The 20,360-nt window shown below is 38.6% G+C and overlaps 1 protein-coding gene across 3 annotated transcripts in view; it reads left to right on the top strand.

Annotated features, from left to right (window-relative positions):
- The window catches only part of CHCHD3 (coiled-coil-helix-coiled-coil-helix domain containing 3), a 287,147-nt gene that overhangs the window by 171,686 nt on the left and 95,101 nt on the right, over positions 1–20,360 (top strand). For all 3 annotated transcript variants that reach the window (XM_049643026.1, XM_049643028.1, XM_049643029.1), the window contains exon 5: positions 10,932–11,015. In XM_049643026.1, the coding sequence (XP_049498983.1) occupies positions 10,932–11,015 (84 nt within the window). The remainder of the gene's footprint in view (positions 1–10,931; positions 11,016–20,360) is intronic.

The raw sequence follows: 20,360 nt of genomic DNA, 5'->3' as shown, positions 1-20,360 counted from the left end.
AGTCACTATGTTTCTTTAGTTGAGCACTAGATAAAATGTTGGCTTTTATTTAAGGATTTGTGAATGGAAACTCTATTATCTTGAAGCACTAGAATTCCATTCATTGGGCAGGAAACGAGGGAGGCCAAGAGTGCGGCAGGCTGTCTGTCCCAGGCTTCCCGATGGGGTAGTAGAATCCTGTGCGTTACTTAAAATTCCTCTGTCCAGGGGCGCCTGGGTGGCTCAGTCGGTTAAGCATCTGACTTCGGCTCAGGTCATGGCCTCGCGGTTTGTGAGTTCAAGCCCCACGTCAGGCTCTGTGCTGATGGCTCTGAGCCTGGAGCCTATTTCAGATTCTGTGTCTCCCTCTCTCTCTGACCCTCCCCCGTTCATGCTCTGTCTCTCTCTGTCTCAAAAATAAATAAACGTTAAAAAAAAAAATTCCTCTGTCCCCTCCTTCAGGGACTAGTTTTGTATTTGCATAAATTAAATGTGCCTGTGACGTAATTCCACCGTGCCGTCCTGTTTAAAGCATTATAAATGAGAGAAGGATGCCCAGTTATTTTCTGCACTTAGTCATTTTTTTTTTGGTAGAAAATGAGAGCCAGTGTGATTTGGTTAGCAGCAGTGAGCTGAATTTGTTTTAGAAAGTGGCCCATTTTATAGTCAGTCTTACCTGTTTGAATCTGACAGGTAGCATTAGGTTCAAGAAGCAGGCCTGTGACTATTGCTGAGAGCCTGAGAGCCGGGAAAGGCCACATCACTTCTCCAGTAACTGGACACCCACCACCAGTGCCACGTCAGGCAGAGAGGGAGCGTCACGGCTGCCGTGCAGCGTCTGCCCCTGGCAACCAGGTGTCACACACACACTCCAAATGTTGTTTAATGTGTACTTGTAGCATCCTAACAATTGGGCAGCAACACATATGCATTCAGTGAGTTTCCTCTGGCCTAGCTGGAGAGTAGATTCAAATTGAATAACAGCAGAATTGTTGTGGTAGATGTAATGCATAAAACGTGAATGTTAGAGGGATCTTAGGTATTATTTAGACCGTCCCCTTAATTTAAAGGAAAGGAAACAGGCCCCAAGAGGTTACCAGGATCATGAGTTAGCAGCCAAACTGGAATTGAAACTTTAATTGTCTGATGATGATGACTGTTTTGTTGCTTTTCTTGCTGTGCAGGACTTCTGGATCAAGTTGTATTTCTTAGGTCCGATTGGAAATATGCAGCCTGGCCTGCATAACTGGGGCAGTTCCTAAGGAACTGATACGTACAAACAGATATGAACTCACTCGTGGTGGCTGGTTTATTTCGAACTGGAAGCTGAAGTTTAAGATCTGCTCAGAGTTGGTCTTTGTCATTTGCAAATCAGGTTATGTGGCAGCCATGGGGGTGTGCCTTTCGGCTCTCACTCTTGGAGAGAATGTGTTGCCAAGGGTGCACTTGGCCGTAAGCCTCAAGCTGCTGCAAGTCTGGAACCCACCGCAGGCGTTCGTCCCCGGGCCATGCCCCTGCCTGGCTGATAGTACACGGCAGAGGCTCTGGAGCTGCGCCATCTTGCCTGACACAGGATTCCTCTAATGGTCAGTCTTCGGCCTGGGGCTCCTCTTTGTCCTGGCCTTTTCGGAGCTTTTCTCAGAGCTACGCGGTTGTCTCCTTCCAACCTCACCTCGCACCACAGGTATCAGACCTACAGCATAGTCAGAGGCTCGCTCTGCCACCTCTGCCACTCCTGCTCCCTCTCTCCTTTATCCTTCCCCCCCACTACATCCCTCCTACTTCTGATCTGCCTCCGCGTCTGCATCCCAGTGGGCCTGAGCTGACATGGCATATCGGTGGTTTTGAAGACATGTTTAGAATATTCTGCATTAGCCTCACAGCAAATTTTAAAAATCTCTTTATGTTGGGTAGGGTTGAAAATAACTACAAATCGTTGACTAGTCACTTTTACATTGTCTTCTCTTCACGTCGAGCCAAAATGAAAAGAAATCCAGTCAGTGAGTGATGTCTGCTGTCAAGAGCAAGGGTCCCAGAGCCAACTTGCTCCCAGACCTTGGGAATTCCCTCCATCAACAAGGAATAAGGTTATAAGAGGAGAGGTTGACTGCGGCCAATGGGTCCCAGTAATATACGCATTGAATCTCAATGTAAATTGAACAAACACAAGTTAATACAAAGAAAAGGAAGTCAGAAGTTGGGCGGTAATTGCTTCCACGGTGTTGTCCAACTTAGGTGTCAGATCAGGGCCACCAAGTATCTTGGCACAAATAGTGTGGATCATGCAGCATCTCTGTGCTAGAGTGCTTCTGAGAGTTTTTAATCTCTGTGGTAAAACAGGATTATACATAAGTGCCTGGAAATGGAAGTACTGTTCCCCACAATGTGGAATAAGGAGATCGAGACATTGTAGTGGAACTGCACTTTGCTCCTTTCTACTCTGGACCCCGTCAGATGTGGTCTGGAGTTAAGACCATGCTGCTCTTATATGCGATGGTAACACTCAGTGGTTTATAATGCCCATCTATTCTGCAGCTGGATTTGACAATAAAAGCCCCTTCCTGCTCTGAGCCCAGTAGTTTTCTTGAATATGGTCCCTTTCAAAAACTGCCTTTTCCTCTTTTGATGATCATTCTTATCCTTAAAGTTTCTACGCTTACTAATGATTCTGTGACATGAGGTTCTTATTTATTCATAGAACTTGGTCTTCTGGAACATCGTTTTCTATTCCGTTGCCAAATTTGATTCAGGTGGTCTTTTAGACTTGATGCATGATTGCATTCACTTGTGTCTTTCGTAAACATGGGGTAGCTAAAGTTAGTGTCATTAGAAAAGATAAAGCTGCTTATTTAAGAATTCTGAAATCCTAACAGTTCATTTACTTTTGATTGAGCATTTAGTTAGTGTTTCTTACGAGCTGGGTATCATGATGAATGTTCTTTTTTCAAATGGGTGTTTGGGACCAGCATGGAATATACAGAACTGAACTGACCAGGTGGTATATTTCAGTACTTTTCATGTTGAACTGTCACGTTGCTTTGTAACATTGAAAGTTGTAAATTATAATGGAATCATTATACACCTATTCTCAGGAATGATCTATAAAATACTTAGCATCAGGTATAGTGTTGTCATTGCCCAAGTGGAACACATGTTAAACAACTAGTACCAGTTCATGTCAACTGGATATCCATTCTGCCCGAACTGAACATCAGTTGCATGGATTCAAAAATTTTAGGTTATATGGGCATTGGTTCTGTTTATATACGGAGCTATAGAGAAGACAGAACTTACATACTTATTTTATAAATTGCATACTTCAGAAATAAAGAATTCACAAATAAAAAATTACATTCCCAGTTTCCTTTCTCACTGAGATATTATTCATTACATGCATGTGAGCCATTCTTGTTGCTTTTATACATTATACCTTTGTGGTGCAACCCTGCCATGTTATAATGGGAGCAAGTCTCCACCTCAGTTTTATAATACAAACAGGTGTTTATTGAAGAAAAATGTATTAGCAATAATTGATACAAGCCATTCAGTAAAACTCAGTGGTCCCAGTTGTCTATTCTTTTAAGTTGTTTTATTTTCAGGACAAGGGTTACCTGGGGCAGACTAGGCTGCTTATGGTTGACTTTAGGCAGCCAACAATCCTCTTAAACCAGTGGTTCTCAACTGGGGCAGTTTTGGCAATGTCTGCAAACATGTTCGGTTGTCCCAGCTCAGAGTTGGAGTGGTACTGTTGGCACCATAGAGGCCAGGTATGCTACTAAACACATTCTGTGATGCATAGGGCAGCTCTCCACTACAAAGAAGGATCTGGCCCAAAATGTCAGCAATGCCAAAGGTGAGAATCTCTGTCTTCAACCGGTGCCTGGATACAAGACTGTTAAGCGATTAAGCCTAAGGCCACCATCCTTAAAGTTAGAGCTGTGTGCTTTGTTCTCATAAGCTCTCACTGTCTGATAACTGGTCACACCGCAGATGTAGGAGGGTCCTTCCATGAGCTAACCCTTGTATCTTTTTGAGCGTTCATTTTACTAACTAAAAAGAACTTATATCTGACATCATGCTAGTTAATGAACCATTTTCACTAATAAAATCTCATTTGCACCAGTCATTGTGCCAATTAGCAAACCATCATTATTGATCAAGGCATGCATGAGTGAAGCCCTTGTAGTACCCACCTGTACTTTTTCAGCTTCCGATTTCGCACTTCCAGTAAGAATACTTGCTGACTGCTCCTGCGTTGTGTGTTCTTGAGTAGCATACTGGCAACACCTGGTTCAGAGCTTAACCTAAGGAGCACAGACACATGATGTCATACTGCGCATCTTGAAGTAAATCACAGATGCTGTGACAGAATTGCTCCCCAGAAGTTGTGTCTTCTTACTTCCTCCAGTCTCTTCACCTCAGTGTACTTTTTTTCCATTTGAGCTACCATGTCCTGAGTGTTTCCTTTGTGGAAACTCCAGACCTAAGTTGAGCCAGAGATCCAGAGAGGAGTAAATCTCTTCCTCGACAGGGAGGAGGGTTTACAGTTGAGAGAGGGACAGTGGCTAAGTAAACATACATGATACAAGACAAACTCAAAAACAGGGGCTATAAGGGGCAGCTGGCTAGTTCAGTCAGTGGAACATGTGACTCTTAATCTCGGGGTTGTGAGTTCAAGCCCCACATTGGGTGTAGAGATTACTTAAAAGTAAAATCTTAAAAAAAAAAAAAAAAAAGGCAAACAGGTGCCGTAAGAGACCTGCTGAAAGTTTTATTAGGTGCAAAAGTAGCAGAGGCAGCAGGGGGTGGGGAGGTGGGTATGACTTGGGAAAAGCTACATGAAGGAAGTAATATTAGAGAAGGATTTTAGAACATGGATGAGGCCTGAGGTGGCCATCGTGATTTAACAGAGTTGGAATGGGTATATGGATTTCCTGACTCCCCACCAGGTGGACTACTTACTGTGTCATAGTGGTAGTAAGTTCTGAAGCTAGAAACATGGAGAAGTAAGTGTATAAGTAAAAAATTATTTTTCCTCTCTAAAGCTGTAGAAGAAAGCTTGTAAAATTGTTTCTGACTTCATCTAGCACTTAATTTTGCTTCTTTTGTTAACTACCATGTTCTGCACAACTACTAGGAGAGAACTGGAAGAATTTAAAGCAAAGCAACACTAGGTTGTTTTCTGTTCTAAATTTATGTACCTAATAACGTCCTCTCTTCACTCATTGTTGGCTTTACTTTTTAATTTCAAAAGCCACTTTGCTGGCATTTTGAAGAAAATAAGCAGATATGCCCAAAAGTGGAAGAGGACTTATTCATTAGGCTGTTTCCAGTATATCCTTAGCATGAAAAAGCTGAAATGTAGACCAGAGTTCTTGAAACTCTTCTCGGGAAGACAAAACAGAAACAAATGGACTGATCAAGTCCTGGGGCCTGGATATGAGTTCCAGATTTAGGATTAAGGAGTCTGTTGGAAGTCCTGGTCCGTATTCAATTTATGTTAGCGGACATAAGTGTAGTTTAACATTTCAGGCTGGGGTTTGGTCATAGCTCGTGCCTCTAAGTAGTCATTGAAAAGTGCTAAAGTTGATAATAGGTTGGGCATCATTCAAGTTAACCCAGATGAGTTACCCTTTTTGAAGGTCATCTTCTAATGTGGTTCGGAAAACAGCACTTTGTATAATTCTTTGTTTATTAATGCCACTTGATAAAAGCTCAGTGAACCCTATGTAATTTCTCATTTATAACGGAAGTCTAGTATTCAGCTAATTGAACACATGGCTACTTTAATTATTTTGTTACGGCCAATTGATATTCTCAATGATCATGTTCCATAGCTTCTAAATGTATTATTACCTTACAGGTTTAGGTTTGTCCCTGTTGGATATTTCAGTTCTCTCTTTGTTTTATGTCAGCATATAATTTTATTAGGTTCCTATATATTTTGTGTTCTGTGTAGGTTTAATGAAGAATAAAGCTCTTTTTTCTGCTCTTATTTGCCTATGTGAGTTATTACATAGATGGAGATTGATCTATGCCACAGATGATCCATATCATTGTGAAAGACTAAATCTTTCTCCATCCATTATATGTGTGTTTCAGATTTGTTACAAGATTTAGAATGATAGGAAATATAATTATAGGGATATCCTGGGTGCATTGATTTACAGTTGTTGCCTTTTCTCAATCCTGGTAATCTCTGGCTTCTTAGTATCAAATTGAGCAGGTACCTGCTTTGTTTTCTCCCTTGAGCAATTAAAATTGAACACTAGCGTTTCCAAGTACTTTGTCATTCAAAATATACGAGCTTTCCCGTAGTCCCAAACCTTTCCTTAACATGCCTTGTCCTTGATGTCCAAAGAAGTACAACCTCTGAGCTAAGTGATTGTGATGTCACTGGGTTCTCAATGCCACGTACTCTGTGCCACATCTCAGTCCTCAGCAGCAACCAGGCCTAAGAAGGCTGAGCTACTATGCCCAAAAGTTTTCGGTACGAAGAGTTACCTAGGAATGTACGGGGGAAGGTAAAGTTCCCACCACCACAATATGTTGTATCCAAAATCCCAGTTTTTACTTCTGTTGATCTTATTATATTCTTAGTCATAGTACCTTCAAATCCTTTCTGAAAAGAATCAAGTCTTAAGGAAGATAATATATGGGTACTTTATTTTGAAACTAGCTACCACCGAGTTTAAAACATTGAAATGTTTATGTGTTGGGTTTCTTAAAGGAACCTTGATTTCCTTATTTTCTTTGTTTCTCTTGCATATGGGGTGCTCTCGTTTTCCATAATGATCCACTTAAGTTCTGTCATGTTTTCCCAAGTTCTGATCATGTTGTCCCAAATCCAACAGGATCTGAAAACTAACCAGCGTACATTTCTTGTAGTGAGAGGAATAATAGCAAACAAGAGATGAGGGGAAATTTTTTATATTCCTTTTTTTCTAAGAAATAATTCTGCAATAATGTTGTAATCCTCTTTGTTTTTATTTGTTCATTTACAATGATTCTCTGTTAGAGAGTTATATGTAGAAGTTTTATTTCCTTGCACTTGGTTTACTGCTTTTTTTTGTAAGTTGAGTGTGATTCTCCATACTTGGCAGCTATTAGCTTAGTCAATGTATTCTAGGCTTGTTTGAGTTTCAGGATTCATATTGTGTGACTTTCCCTCCCAGCATCACATTAACTGTTTCAAAGCAATGTGCTGTTCAGGTGTTGCAGCCATGTTTCTTGCTTTGTTGTTCTCCCCAGTGGCTCGCAAACTATTGATTCTGTTGGCTGTCTAGGGAAAGATTTGTGATGTTAGACTATAGTTTGGTGTTTTTGGGTCTTTGGAGGTAGTTCCTTTTTAGTGTGCACATCTGACCGTTTCACATGTTGCTTTAAATTTTTTCAAAGATTGCATCTTAGAAAAGTGAATGAGGATATTGCTATACATCCTTTATTTATGTTGCTTCTCCAAATTAAATTTGTTGGTGTATGTGGTCCTCAGTAGGTTCAAGCAATATATTTATAGTATTGAATTCTTTAGTGTTTTCTGAATAACCATAATGGAATAGCTATTACTTTTTTTTGTGTGTGTTTTTAAAAAAGTCTCACTGTGCACTATATGTGAACAAAAGAAACATTTAGTGCAAGTGTTTTAAGAACCATGGTGGGTACTGTCAAAAATTGAATGGGAGAGAGAATCAAGTGCTAGTACATTAAGGATTTTGTAGGTAAAATAATTTCCATGCTATAAATAATTGTTCAAGTTGTTAAAACAATTTGGTTGTTAATATAATTACTTAATACCTCACTCTTTGAGCTTCTCTATCATATTTTTCCATATCCTAGTCAGGGATACATGTATGTGATATTAATGTTTAAGAAGCATTTTTTTGATCACAGAAGTAATAATTGTTCATAACAGAAATTTTGGAAAGTATAGAACAGTCCAAATAAGAAAAAATATCCCACTATGCATATCATATTCACTGTTAACATCTTAGCATACTAAGATAGGTAGTTTTTTCCAAGTCTGTGTAACAAGGCACTCAACTTTCCCTGTTCCTTCCTTAACCAAAATTAGGAATTTCCCGTATGTGCTATTTTATGACCTGCTTTTTTCCCCTCACATAAAATTTTGAGTTAAAGAAAATTAACTATTCTACTAAAACATTGATTTTTAGTGGCTCTCCATGTTTGGTCATTATAGCTGGACAAAATCTTTATAATCAATATCTTTGTGTTGGACCAAATCTTATTTACACAAACTTCTGTCGTTCCCAATTATTTGTTGCTTTAAATAATGTTGGCTGTATTTTCTTAGGTATAAATCCTTGTGTGCTTTTCTTAATATTTCCTGGGATTAAATATCTAGAATAAAATCAGCCAAGTGATAAACAGATTAATAATAGTAAAGACATGTGTATGCACCCATCCATCCATATGTTTATATATGTAGCTATTTTCATAAGTTTTAGTGTACTTAATTTGTGTATACTTTCTAATATTTATGTAGTTAAATTCATTCTTTGTGATATATAGTTCTATGAGTTTTGACGAATGCATGCAATTGTGTAACCACCACCATAAGCAAGAAGAGTAGTTCTCTCACCTCAGACAATTCTCTCGTATGTCCTTTGACTATAAAGTATGTTTTTTTTTTTAATTTGGAAAATATAAAAAAGCAAGAATAACTAGAAACCGCTCATAAGCCTACCATATAAGTTTTGTTGACATTTTGTTGAGTATCCTAGTTTTTTTCTTCCCTACCAAAAAAGAGATTATACTGTCCTTTCTGTTTATTATCTGTTTCTTTTTTTACTTAGTATATTTTGAGGATATTTTTATTTAACCATTAAAATGTTGTGGGGTTTTTTTTTTTGCTTTTTTGCAGTTCTATACAACCCTATCATGAACATCTTCATATATTGTCATAATTACTTAAATCCTAAAAATAGAGTTTAGATCTCAGTGAATATGTATATTTTGAAAACATTAGATTTTGTCAAGTTGATTTAAAAAAGGGTTATACCAGATTACATTCTGATCAGTAGTGTCTGGAAAAGCCTATTTTCCTGTATCCTTGACATTTTTATTAGTACTTTATATTTTTGTCTGTTCAGTAGATGAATAATGATATTTCATTATTTTAATTTTCATTGATTTCTCTTGGGCTTTGATTTTTACCCCATGTGTTTATTATTTGTATTTTTGTGTGTGAATTACCAGTGTAGGTCATTTGTTTGGGGGGGGGGAGGTGCTTTTTAAACGTGTTCTGTGTTGTATTATCTTTAACTCTCAGTTACATGTTGAAATTTCTTTTCTTCTTTTTGTCATTTGCTTATTCATTTGGTTTAGTGATTTTTTTTTTTTTTTTAATGGTGGGTCTCATAAATCCATTCTTTCACATTTCCTGTATTCTGTGTGTGTGTGTGTGTGTGTGTGTGTGTGTGTGTGTGTTGAATTTAGGAAGATCTTTTCTTTTTAGGTCATATAGTCATGCATGTTTTCTTCATACTTAGCTTTGTTAAAAATTCTTTTCCTTGTTTACCTTTTCTTTTATATTCCTGACAGACTAGTCAGCTTTTTACTATGTTGTAACAAGGAGCCATAGATTATGTACTTTCATATTAGTATGTTGTGGCGCAATCTTAATGTTTGTTTTTATTTATTCATATGCTATCAAGTAGCAGGAACTTTTCATTGAAATCTTCTATTCAAACTGTAACAGCACAGTGACATTCAAATGCATTCCAAGTTAAGCAAGTCCTCTGATTTTTTTTCCCCCCATTGCTTTCTTTGGTTTGCATCTCAGATATTATCTATCAGATTTCTTTGTGACATTAGGAAAAAATACTACTTGTATTGTTAAAAAACTGTTGTTTGTTTGTTTTAAACATGCTGCAGGACATTGAAGACAAGGTAAGTAGTGAAGCAATGACCTATAAATGTGCAAAATGGGTACACTGAATCTAAGCCTCTAGGGGAAGTCACCAGGCTGAGCTAGGGGACACTTGATCGCCCTGCAAAATAATGTGCTGCACGGCACAAGGATGGGAGTGCCAGAATACATACTTGCTTAATATCTTAAAATTCCTAGTCAAGTGTGTTTTCAGCATTCTACTGAACAAAAATATTAAAAACTTTTATCATTTGGGGTGATTTAGGGAGGTCTGTTATCAGAGATAAAGATCATTAAAATGTAATGATCAAGATACAAACAACAGTTTGAAAAATGCATTTCTTAACCTTGAAAAACATCCACAAGTAACTATCTTTATTTTTTCAAGTATCAAAAAATATTTTATTACATTTTTTTAATTTTGAAAAAAAATCTTGTAAATTAGAAATGGGACGACCAAGTTTTAAAGTTACCTTCACTATTTTTTATTTATTACTTTTAATTTTCAGTTATTCAAATAAACATTTACAGTAGTTTTTGCCCCTCCCTCCAAAGACAGTTGCTTCATAAGAAAGAAGATAGACCAATACATGTATTTATGTGCAGGTTTCAGTGTGTAATTTAAGCGTTCTTAAACATAAGATTTATGTAGAAAATGTCATACAGGCATTTTTGTTGTTCAGAAAAAAAAAAAGAAAAAAGGTTAACCATGTAGCTTATGACCGGAATAAAATCTAAGTTTTATTGTAGAAAATATTTAAGAAAAATTTATTTTGGAATTACTCTTCGAAAGAAGTTAAATAAAACTGTCTGCTGTATTCTGATACTTTTGGACAAAGTAGGACACAGCTGTCACAGTAAAAAAAAAAAAAATACAATGTAGACTCCTTTACATTTAAATACAGCAATCATCATCTTATTAATATTGTTCTGTGGCAGAGACCTAATAGATTGCAAAAATCTTCAGCTTTGTGTACTTATTTCTAATGTAATTTATACTTGACTTTTGCTTTGCTGTTGCTGCTTTTTCTCGATATAGTATATTCTTCATTTCTTTTTTTAGGCTAAGCAGCTGGAAGAGAAAGATCGAGTGATAAAGAAGCAGGATGCATTCTACAAAGAGCAGCTGGCTAGACTGGAGGAGAGGGTATGACTATTTCTTGTCATTGATTCTCTTCTTGTACCACATCTGCAGCTTTCCCATATGATTTATTTAAACATCAATAATTACAAATATAACTGTTTTCCTAGTTAACAAGTGGCCAGGAAGTGAAGACGCCAAGCAGGTAGATCATTCTCACAGGAAATATCATTTCTTCTTTGGTTGCCTTGGGTGTGGTCATGTTATTGGCTCAATGAGGCATTTAGCACTCTGCAAACGCCCTCATCTTTTTTCCTTAAATGTTTAAAAAAAAATTTTTTTTAACGTTTATTTATTTTTGAGACAGAGAGAGACAGATCATGAATGGGGGAGGGTCAGAGAGAGGGAGACACAGAATCCGAAACAGGCTCCAGGCTCCGAGCTGTCAGCACAGAGCCCGACGCGGGGCTCGAACTCACGGACCGTGAGATCATGACCTGAGCCGAAGTCGGCTGCTTAACCGACTGAGCCACCCAGGCGCCCCTTTCCTTAAATGTATAGAAACTGCACTGCCTCCAGGTCAGATAGTAGAGTGCTACTCTTGTCTTTTCAAACGTTGTGCAAAGTTGAGTACGTTCTTAGAAATGGTAGTGTTTTAAGGGGATATTATTGTCTTTCTGAAATCTCAGTTTCCCTGCATTTGTGGCTAGGAAATGAATATCTCTTTTCAGAGTGGTGGCCAGGATGGGGCGCCTGGGTGGCTCAGTCAGTTGGGTGTTCCACTTCGGCTTGGGTCATGGTCTCGCGGTTGCATGGGTTCGGGTATGCTGACAGCTCAAAGCCTGGAGCCTGCTTCGGATTCTGTGTCTCCCTTTCTGCCCATTCCCCTCTCACACTCTATCTCTGGCTCTTTCTCAAAAATAGGTGAACATTTAGAGGGAAAAAAAAAAAAAAAGTGGCGGGCAGGAGTTGAATAGTAGGAGTTGGGGAGAAGAGCTAAGTGGAGTAGCTGAGGCAGTACCTCTAGTCAACATGGCCCCAGAGTTTGACAGAGATGTAGAGGAGGGAATTAAGGCTAAAACAGAATGAGACCGTGGGTTTAAGAATGGGAGTTTGAGTACCTCATCGGTGCCCTTGTTCAGGAAAGTAGATTTATCTAGAATAATTTCATACATAGGTCATACAAAGCTAGCTTTCTCGTCCCTTTGATTGAGACTTCTAAAATTTGATTTGTTTAGAAAGGTGTTTAATAAGAAAGTAGATAAAATAAGAAATCTACTATTAAGCCCCATTCAGTACAATTATTAACACGTTAAGTATGTTCACCCATCTCTGTGTGTCACTAATCTGAGTGCTTCTTGCACACAGGGTTCATTTCCTCATTCATTGAGCAGCTATCTTCTTAAGCACCTAATAAATGTCAGGCCCTGGTCCAGTGCCAGAGATATACTAGTAAAAAAAAAAATGAACCAAACTTCTGCCTCAGGGAGCTTAAATTCAATTAGAATCCAATATATCTATTGAATGGCAGGTTGCAATAATATGGGTGAGCAATAAAGCAGAGAAAAAAGGAGTCCCAGGGGCTAGGAGTGTTGGTGGGGATCTCGTGGAGAGGGAGGGCCTGTCTCATAGGTGGGTCTGCAGTAATGGGGAGCAAGCCAGCACCAAGTAGGGGTATGCATGGTATGTTTGAAAAGCTAGAGGGTTTGTGAGTATGGGAGCCTTCTGGCTGCTGTCTTGGGCAAGAACTGATACAAGAGAGACCTATTAAGATGTAGTGGCAGTAATTCAGAAAGGGATAGTGATGGCTTGGGCCAGGCCACTAGCAGTAGAGGGAATGAAATGGGGTTGGATATTTCACAGGCAAAGCTGGTCACATTTGCTGATGGTTTTGAACATGAGTGAACGAACTCAAGGATACTGTAGATCTATGGCTTTTATACCTAGAGGGATGGATTTTCCACAGGGGAAGACTAACCAGATATGGACCTGCATGTAGATGGTGGAGAAAATCAGGACTTTGATTTTAAATACTTAAAATTTGGGGGATTTGTTAAGACATCCAAGTAGAGATGTGAAATAAGCATAGAGTGGAATGGCTTACAGCAGGAGGCAGCAGATTTTTCTCAGAAGGGCCAGGTAGGAAATATTTTAGGCTTTGCTGGCCATGTAATGGTTTCTGTCACGACTACCCCACTCTCGGTTCATTGCAGTGTGACAGCAGCCATAGCCAGTATGTCGCTGAACAAGTGTGATTGTATTCCACTTTATGGACACTGAAGTTTGAATTTCATGTAACTTTTGTATGTCATGAAATACTCTTTTTTTTTTTTGATTGCGCCCACCCCCAATCATTTAAAAACCTAAAACCACTCTTAGGGCTATATAAAACAGATAGCAGGCTGGATTTGACCCATGAGTTATAGTCTACGGAACCCTGGTTCAGAGCACAGCCTGTGATGTCAGATGGCTTGGATTGAATTCACTGAGCGGACATTTACCTGCTGAGTTTTTGGGGGCATGCTACTTAGAATTTCATTTTCTTTAGCAGTAAAATGAGGATGTAACAGTACTTATCTCACTGATTTGCTAGGTGAGCTAATTCTCATAAAGCACCTATTGTAGTATCCAGCATAGAATACCTACTCAGCCAGTGGTAGTTCTTATTTTACTTCCGTATTTCCAGAGCACCATACTTGGTAGTCGATGTTATTAGCAGGGTAAAATGCACCAGTGGTAGTTTTTGAGGTGATTTATCTAGCATCTCCTTTTTCCCCACCCCGTGACCGTTGTCTTTGCCTTCAGGTTTTACTATGCTAGGTACCTTTTGAATTTGTCATTGACCACTGTTGGGTACAAGAAAAGGCACTGAAAAATATTCATCCATTTCTCATAAGTCCACCAATTTGATGGAGATAATTCGGTGATTAGTGTGAAGTACCAAGAGGATTTGCTCTTCGTGCGTGAAACTGATCTGCTTCGCACGTAACTGTTGTTTTTGGCCTCAGGTTAGAACATGCAGTGGTACATCAGATGGATATGGTACGGTGGGGTCAAATCATTGCGATCAGCATTTTCTTATATAGGAAAAAAATATATATGTTTTCTTTTTGAAGATAAGGCTGGAAAGTAGTTATTTAGGAATTTTACCTGAAAACTGGGAAGCATTGGTGAGCTTAGAAAAATCCTGGGGTGGAATAATCACATTACTATTAGTTAATACCTAAATAACTCCAGACTAGACCAGGAGCCAGAAGAAGGCACGGTGCTGTCATCTTGTTATGTGACAAGTCACCTAGTTCTTCGGGTCTCTGGTTCTTCATCGATGAAGTGGGGGTAATACTCCGTTACTTGCTCACGTTTGTGAGTTACTGAGGGAACCAGATAAGATGATGTATATAAAAGCTCTTTGAAAACCGGAAAATGATTAGCAAAAGCTGTTGCCATTAAAGAAAGCTACTTACTTTCTGTTGTGTACAAAATACTAAAAATCATGAAATTACTTTAGTATTATTCAACTTTCTGCTGTCTTCTCCCATCTCTGTAAAATCCTGTTTACTATTGCCATTCCTGAAGTACCTACATTAATTTCATTCAACTAGATTTCTTCCAGGAATATTTGAGAGACATTTAGGTCTCCAATGATGAAGCATTTTCTAGGTTTAGTGCAGAAGACTGTAAAAAGAGTTCCCCTTGTATTGGGATGACAGTGAAAAGTACAATGTCTAACCATTTCTATTAGAAGTTCTCCATACACTTCGGGTTAGAAGATATAAAAGTGCTGAATCCAATAATGCATAATGTCAGACAAATGATTATGATATTATGATCACTTGCAGAATCATCTAACTTACTGTATGAAATCCAGACTGCCTGTGGTTTAAAAGTGGTTTAAGCACATGTCTTTATTCTAACCAAATGAGATGATGAAACCATAGACTAGATACTAGGTGGTGTATCATTACTGAACAGGGAACATTGACCAGTCTTTCATAGAATCATTCCAAAAATGATCCCCTAAGATCACTTTACCACCTACCCGTCAACTAGGTGAACACCATAACTGTCTACATTATCACTTTTTGATGACTCATCATCTTATTACTTGAACTGTTCATTTTCATGGACTTGATACCAATTTCTTTTGAGAATATGAACCCAAGCCCCCTGAGCATGTGGAGCACATTTACTTCTATAGTACAGCTTGCCTCTTTGATCTGTTTCAATAAATTCTGTCAATTAGATAATTCCCACGTGTGAATGGAGCTTTTTCCTCGCGCATGTCCATAGTGGTTAGTTCACTAGGAGTCTGAGATAACTTTCTCCTACCACTAACTCATGGGGAGGAATAAGTAAAAAAATAAAATAAGAATTTTTTAAAAATGTTTACTTTTTGAGCAGGGGGGCAGAGAGAGAGAGAGAGAGAGAGAGAGAGAGAATGAATCTCAAGCAGGCCCTGCACTGTCAGTGCAGAGTCGGATGCCAGGCTCGATCCCAGGAACTGTGAGATCATGACCTGAGCTGCAATCAAGTCAGACGCTTAACCACCTGAGCCACCCAGGAGCCTCAGAATAAGTATAATTTAACTGGACACCAGTTCACCCTTCTTAGAACCAGTATTCCAAAACCAGCAACTCTTTATTGAGAAAGAAAGTCAAAGCCATTTGAAAAGTCTTTCAAGTCCTTATTTCATTGGAAAGGTTGCTGGCTTTGTCAAACAACATTGAACATAGTTGTGAATTGAACTTCTATGTGTAAAGAACATGAAAGGGGTCACATTTAGGTATGTCACGTCATTGAAAGAGACTTGAACACTAACTCTGGTTGTTGATGCCAGAGACTTGGAGAATATTGCTTCCTGATTGGTGATTTGATGAGAGGAAACCTAGGGCAGCTTTCAAAGCGAAGGTTCTTAAGTGTTTTTAGGAAGCTTTCAACAAATTGGTAAGGGAATTCTCCATAGTGTTTTATATACCTCTCTTCAAGGTGCCATATTCATGATAACTGTGGTAAGTTATCTGTTTTTATCTTGTAAATTCCTTCAGAGCAGAGGTAATTTTCTTGTCCCTGTATGTTCCACAACTCATGTAGGAGTTGAGTGAATGAATCCTAGATTTACTAAGCTTATACCATAAAATGATGTCTAAGCAATTAATGTATACTTTTAACTATCCACCAAGTAAGTGGTAATCTTCTTCATTAGTCATTTAAATTAATAGTATATATCTGTCCTCTGAGAATCATATTTAAGTTTGACTACCTTAATACTATTTGTAGCACCATCATCATTGTAGTAACTCAGAATAATGTTTTTCGAGTATTTACGTGTGCCAGACCCATTGCACGGACTATGTCATTTTATTCACACACACAGCACTATGAGGCTATCAATCCTGTTGTTTAGATGAAGGCCCTAAGGCTTCAAGTAATTTGCTGGAGAACACACAGCCAAAGCTTCTCAATCTGGGGCAGGTCCGGCACCTGACCTTTTAGCCATTAGCCAGTATTAGCTTTAATATTTGTTAGTTCTCCACTCATGAGTTAAATCCTGCTGGTTGTTTGTTCTTGGGGTGGTAAATTCATTCTTTTTGGCTTCTAATACAGCGTTTTTTGGTCCTGATGTTAAAATGTGATTAATGCTGCCTTATAAACTGCAAGGGTGTTAAGCATTCAAAATGCAGAATCTTCCCCCCAGGATTTGGTACTTTCCGGGGACATTTGGCCAAAAGGAAATACGTAAAGTCAGTATTATTACCTACCAATTACAGCGTGATACCTCTAAGAGTTATTTTAATATCTAGTTGTGCTTCTTCTACTTCAGAGTAAGGAGTTCATAGCCATTCAAACAGTTTAAAAATGTTTTTGAACCATTCATCTGTATGTTCGTTGTGTTGCTATAGGAGAGTCATCTCATTCCATCTCTAGAAAGAAAACAGACTCTGTTACTGTTGATAAGCCGCTTTGATGGCCATTTCATTAGAATCTGGATCGCTTGTCTTCATGTTCTTCAGGGAAATGTGTATTTTCCAGTAGTCTGTTACCCCTATGGCGGGAGGGAAGCGAGAAGCAAGGCCAGGCCATAGTATGAGAGGGCAGAGTCCAGATTCCCCCAGAGATCTTCCAGCATGAAGGACCCCCTCCTGCCCAGGACATCTTGGAGATGTGAGTTTTTTGATGATTAGTGTGTCTTGCGTGTCTAACTTCTCAATTATGAACTTGAATTGATTTGCTCTACTGAATCCACTTTGCTCCTGGCACTCGTAAGAATGGCGGGGTTTGGCACAGTGTGAAGAGAGCTATAAAAGCCCTGGTGAGCTGAGGAGCTGAGGGAGATCAGAGGGCTTAGTTAGCTACAGTTATAATGTTCAGAGCAACAGGGTAGGGGGATCTGTATTGCTCTCAGTTTATAGGCTCCTCCGGATTTCAGCAGCTATTTGCATACACACTGCAGTCAATCCCATACAATTAAGGAGAGGGAATTGTACAAGCTGGGCAGAAGAGAGCAATGCAAAGAGAATGGTGAAAAATAAATTGTCATTAAGAAGAAAAGTACTTCGCTAGTTTGTCACCTGTGGAGAGAGTTACTAATTAAATTCTAAGGTCGTGCTTACTTACATCAAATGAGCAATTTTTAAAAGCCTTTTACTTATAGTGGGTGGCATATCTTCCATTGCATCATAAAGAGTTGGGCTCATCTGTATGATTAATTGGATTTTTTGATTGCTTGACTTCTTTGTCAATTAGTACCTCGGTTTCTCTTTTCCTTTGTGCAAAGCTTGGGGGAGAATAATGCCAACAATGACATTAAAGAGAAACGACAACAGAGCGGATTATTGTCAACCCAATGTGCTCCTTATGGGAAGAAATTATTATGTATTTTTATTACCAGATGAAGTCTGTCATTATAAAAATACTTCATTGAGTGAAACTTGGTCAGCCTTTTGAAGGGATTAATATAGGATAGAATCAGAGATCAGCGCCATCTGAAATACTAAAACAAACATTCTTTTTGGGTAGGAAGATAATAAAGTCAATTTATGGGATAAAAAAATTCTTTGGTAGTTTCACCCTCAAATGCTCTCTAAACAGTCATCATTACCCATTCTAGGTCATATGGGTAGCTCATTCATATATAATAAATTTTATTGTGTGGGCTGCTTTGGCCATACGGTGTGACATAGCAAATTTAACACAGTAGTTAAAAGCAAGTACAACTTTGTGGTACATAACTAACTAGTTTGCGTTTGTCAACCTAGAGATCTATTATTCCCTTGGCACCCTGAATTGTTGTACTGCCTTCCTCATTCATCTTGAAATCAGGACAGATTCCCTGTCGTGTGAAGTTACCCAGCGTTGCAGAAACAGAGTTCTCTGGTCCACGAGTTGGACACTGAAGGCAGTGGAAGCCAGTGAGTGACTCTTTTCATTGTAATGCCATCACACACGACAGAGGTTTTAGTAGTGGTTTACCTTGAGTTCCTCTTTTTTTTCTCATTAGCAAGTAGTGATAATTCAACTAAATATACTTAGGTTTTAATTATTAGGTAGAGAAATTAATAAGGGTCAGTATCATTACAACTTTTGCTAATATAATTGACATAGTTCTTTATAATGTGGGTTCAAAGACCAAACCCTTTTATACTCTAAACTACCTCCCTAAAGGAAGCTTGTTGTTGCAAATACTCCAAAAGCAGCAAGCAGGAATGGAGGTTTTTGTTTTTGTTTTTTTTCCTTCTGTTTTGTTCTCCTTGGGGGGAAGGGAGTGATCCACGCAAGATAGTGGGTATGGGGGTCTTATCCTTAATTCATTATTCAACAAGTCCTTCAAACACTCTGGCTTTTCTGTTAACCTCTCTGAATTTCCTAATGGGAAATGTGATTTGGATAACCTTGAAATGCTTTTTAAATCTGGCTTTACGGTTATGCGACTTACATTCTTTTCTGGGGTGAGCCTGTTAAAAGTGTATCCCGTGAATATTATCCTTTTAACTGGAGCCAGTTTTTCTGTGCCTAACTTTAGAGGAAAGATTTGCAAATCACAGGATCAGCACTTAATTTGGGGCTCTATTTACCATGTAGGCTGTCAAGAAGTATTAACCTGAAGGTAAGATGAGAGCATGGAGTACAAAGCTATGAGCTGATGGCACACAGTCCACCAGGTATTAAATAGCGTTATCCATCCTGCTTGCTACAGTAAATAGGATTTCACCATTATGATGTGTCAGGGCTTTCAGTGAAATCAAATTTACAAGACACTAAACTGCCATCCTCTCTGCTGAGCAGCTTTATTCTGGGATCTTGCTTTCATATTAATCCTGTTGGTAGGAAATACTTGTACCAATTGTGCATGGAAATTATAATTTAATGATCTCTTCCTTTTCTCTATTCAGGGCTTAGAATGGACCACTGTGCTTTGCAGTGATAGCCCCAGGGCTCTGAGAAAGAGATAATACAGAGTTCAGCTTTAAAGCCCAGTATTGCCTTTTCGTGAGTGCTTGTAATGATCATAAGTGCTACGACGCCAACCGTATGGGATGCGTACTTTCTCAACTCCTCACATTTCCTTTACCTTGTAAAAGACCATACCGTAAAATAATTAAATTCTGTTTACCATAACAGTTTTTTTAAAACGATATGCCACTTGAACGTGTAAAGACAAGGTAAGAAGTAAAGTGTTAGGAAATCCAGGGAAAATTAATTTCACTTTTAAAGATTTCTGTTTTGTGTGAGGAGGCTCAGCCAGGCTGTTTTATTTGTCAAACAATGAATACCCCTTTTCCTTTCTTTGGGATCTTTTCTTGCCGTTGGTGAGAACCCTGCAGCCAGGAAGTCATCTTGTGTTTCCGGTGTATGTATGTGATTGAAAATGGGCTGGACCTCTGAATCTTCTCTGCATCCAATTTCATAATTAGTGATTGTTTTGTTCCTTGGTATCTTGTTTAGTTATAAATTTCAAACATACTCCATTTAGTTATACATAGTTATACCAGCCAATGTTTATTTTCCTGTTTCACTGACTGAGGAATTGAAATACACGAATATTAATTTTTTTTTTAAAAGAAAATTGCAGGGCTGGTGTTAGAAAATGCTCTTGAATCCCAGTTTTATGTTCAGACCATGAGCCAGCTGTGCCTCTATAAGGGATTACATTTCAACACATTAGCTCCAGTTAGAAAGATCTATTTGGTCATTAAAACATTTGCAAATAAGATTAGCTCATAACATCATCAATAAAGAAGTGCCCACATCTGAACTTGGCATATAAAGCAGGTTGGCACAGTAAGGGCAGCATTCAATAAAGGGAACCTAAATCCAATTTGGCCACAGAGACTAAGATAGGATTTTGATCTGGGTCATTCTTAGTCTGAATTTTCAGGGGCTAGAAGGAGTCCTTGTCATTTACCGTTGATT

This window comes from Panthera uncia, chromosome A2, assembly GCF_023721935.1.
Source record: "Panthera uncia isolate 11264 chromosome A2, Puncia_PCG_1.0, whole genome shotgun sequence".
In the NCBI taxonomy this organism is placed as follows: Eukaryota; Metazoa; Chordata; class Mammalia; order Carnivora; family Felidae; genus Panthera; species Panthera uncia.
The sequence above is the reverse complement of the archived record's forward strand: the minus strand, read 5'-3'. Positions and strand labels throughout refer to the sequence as shown.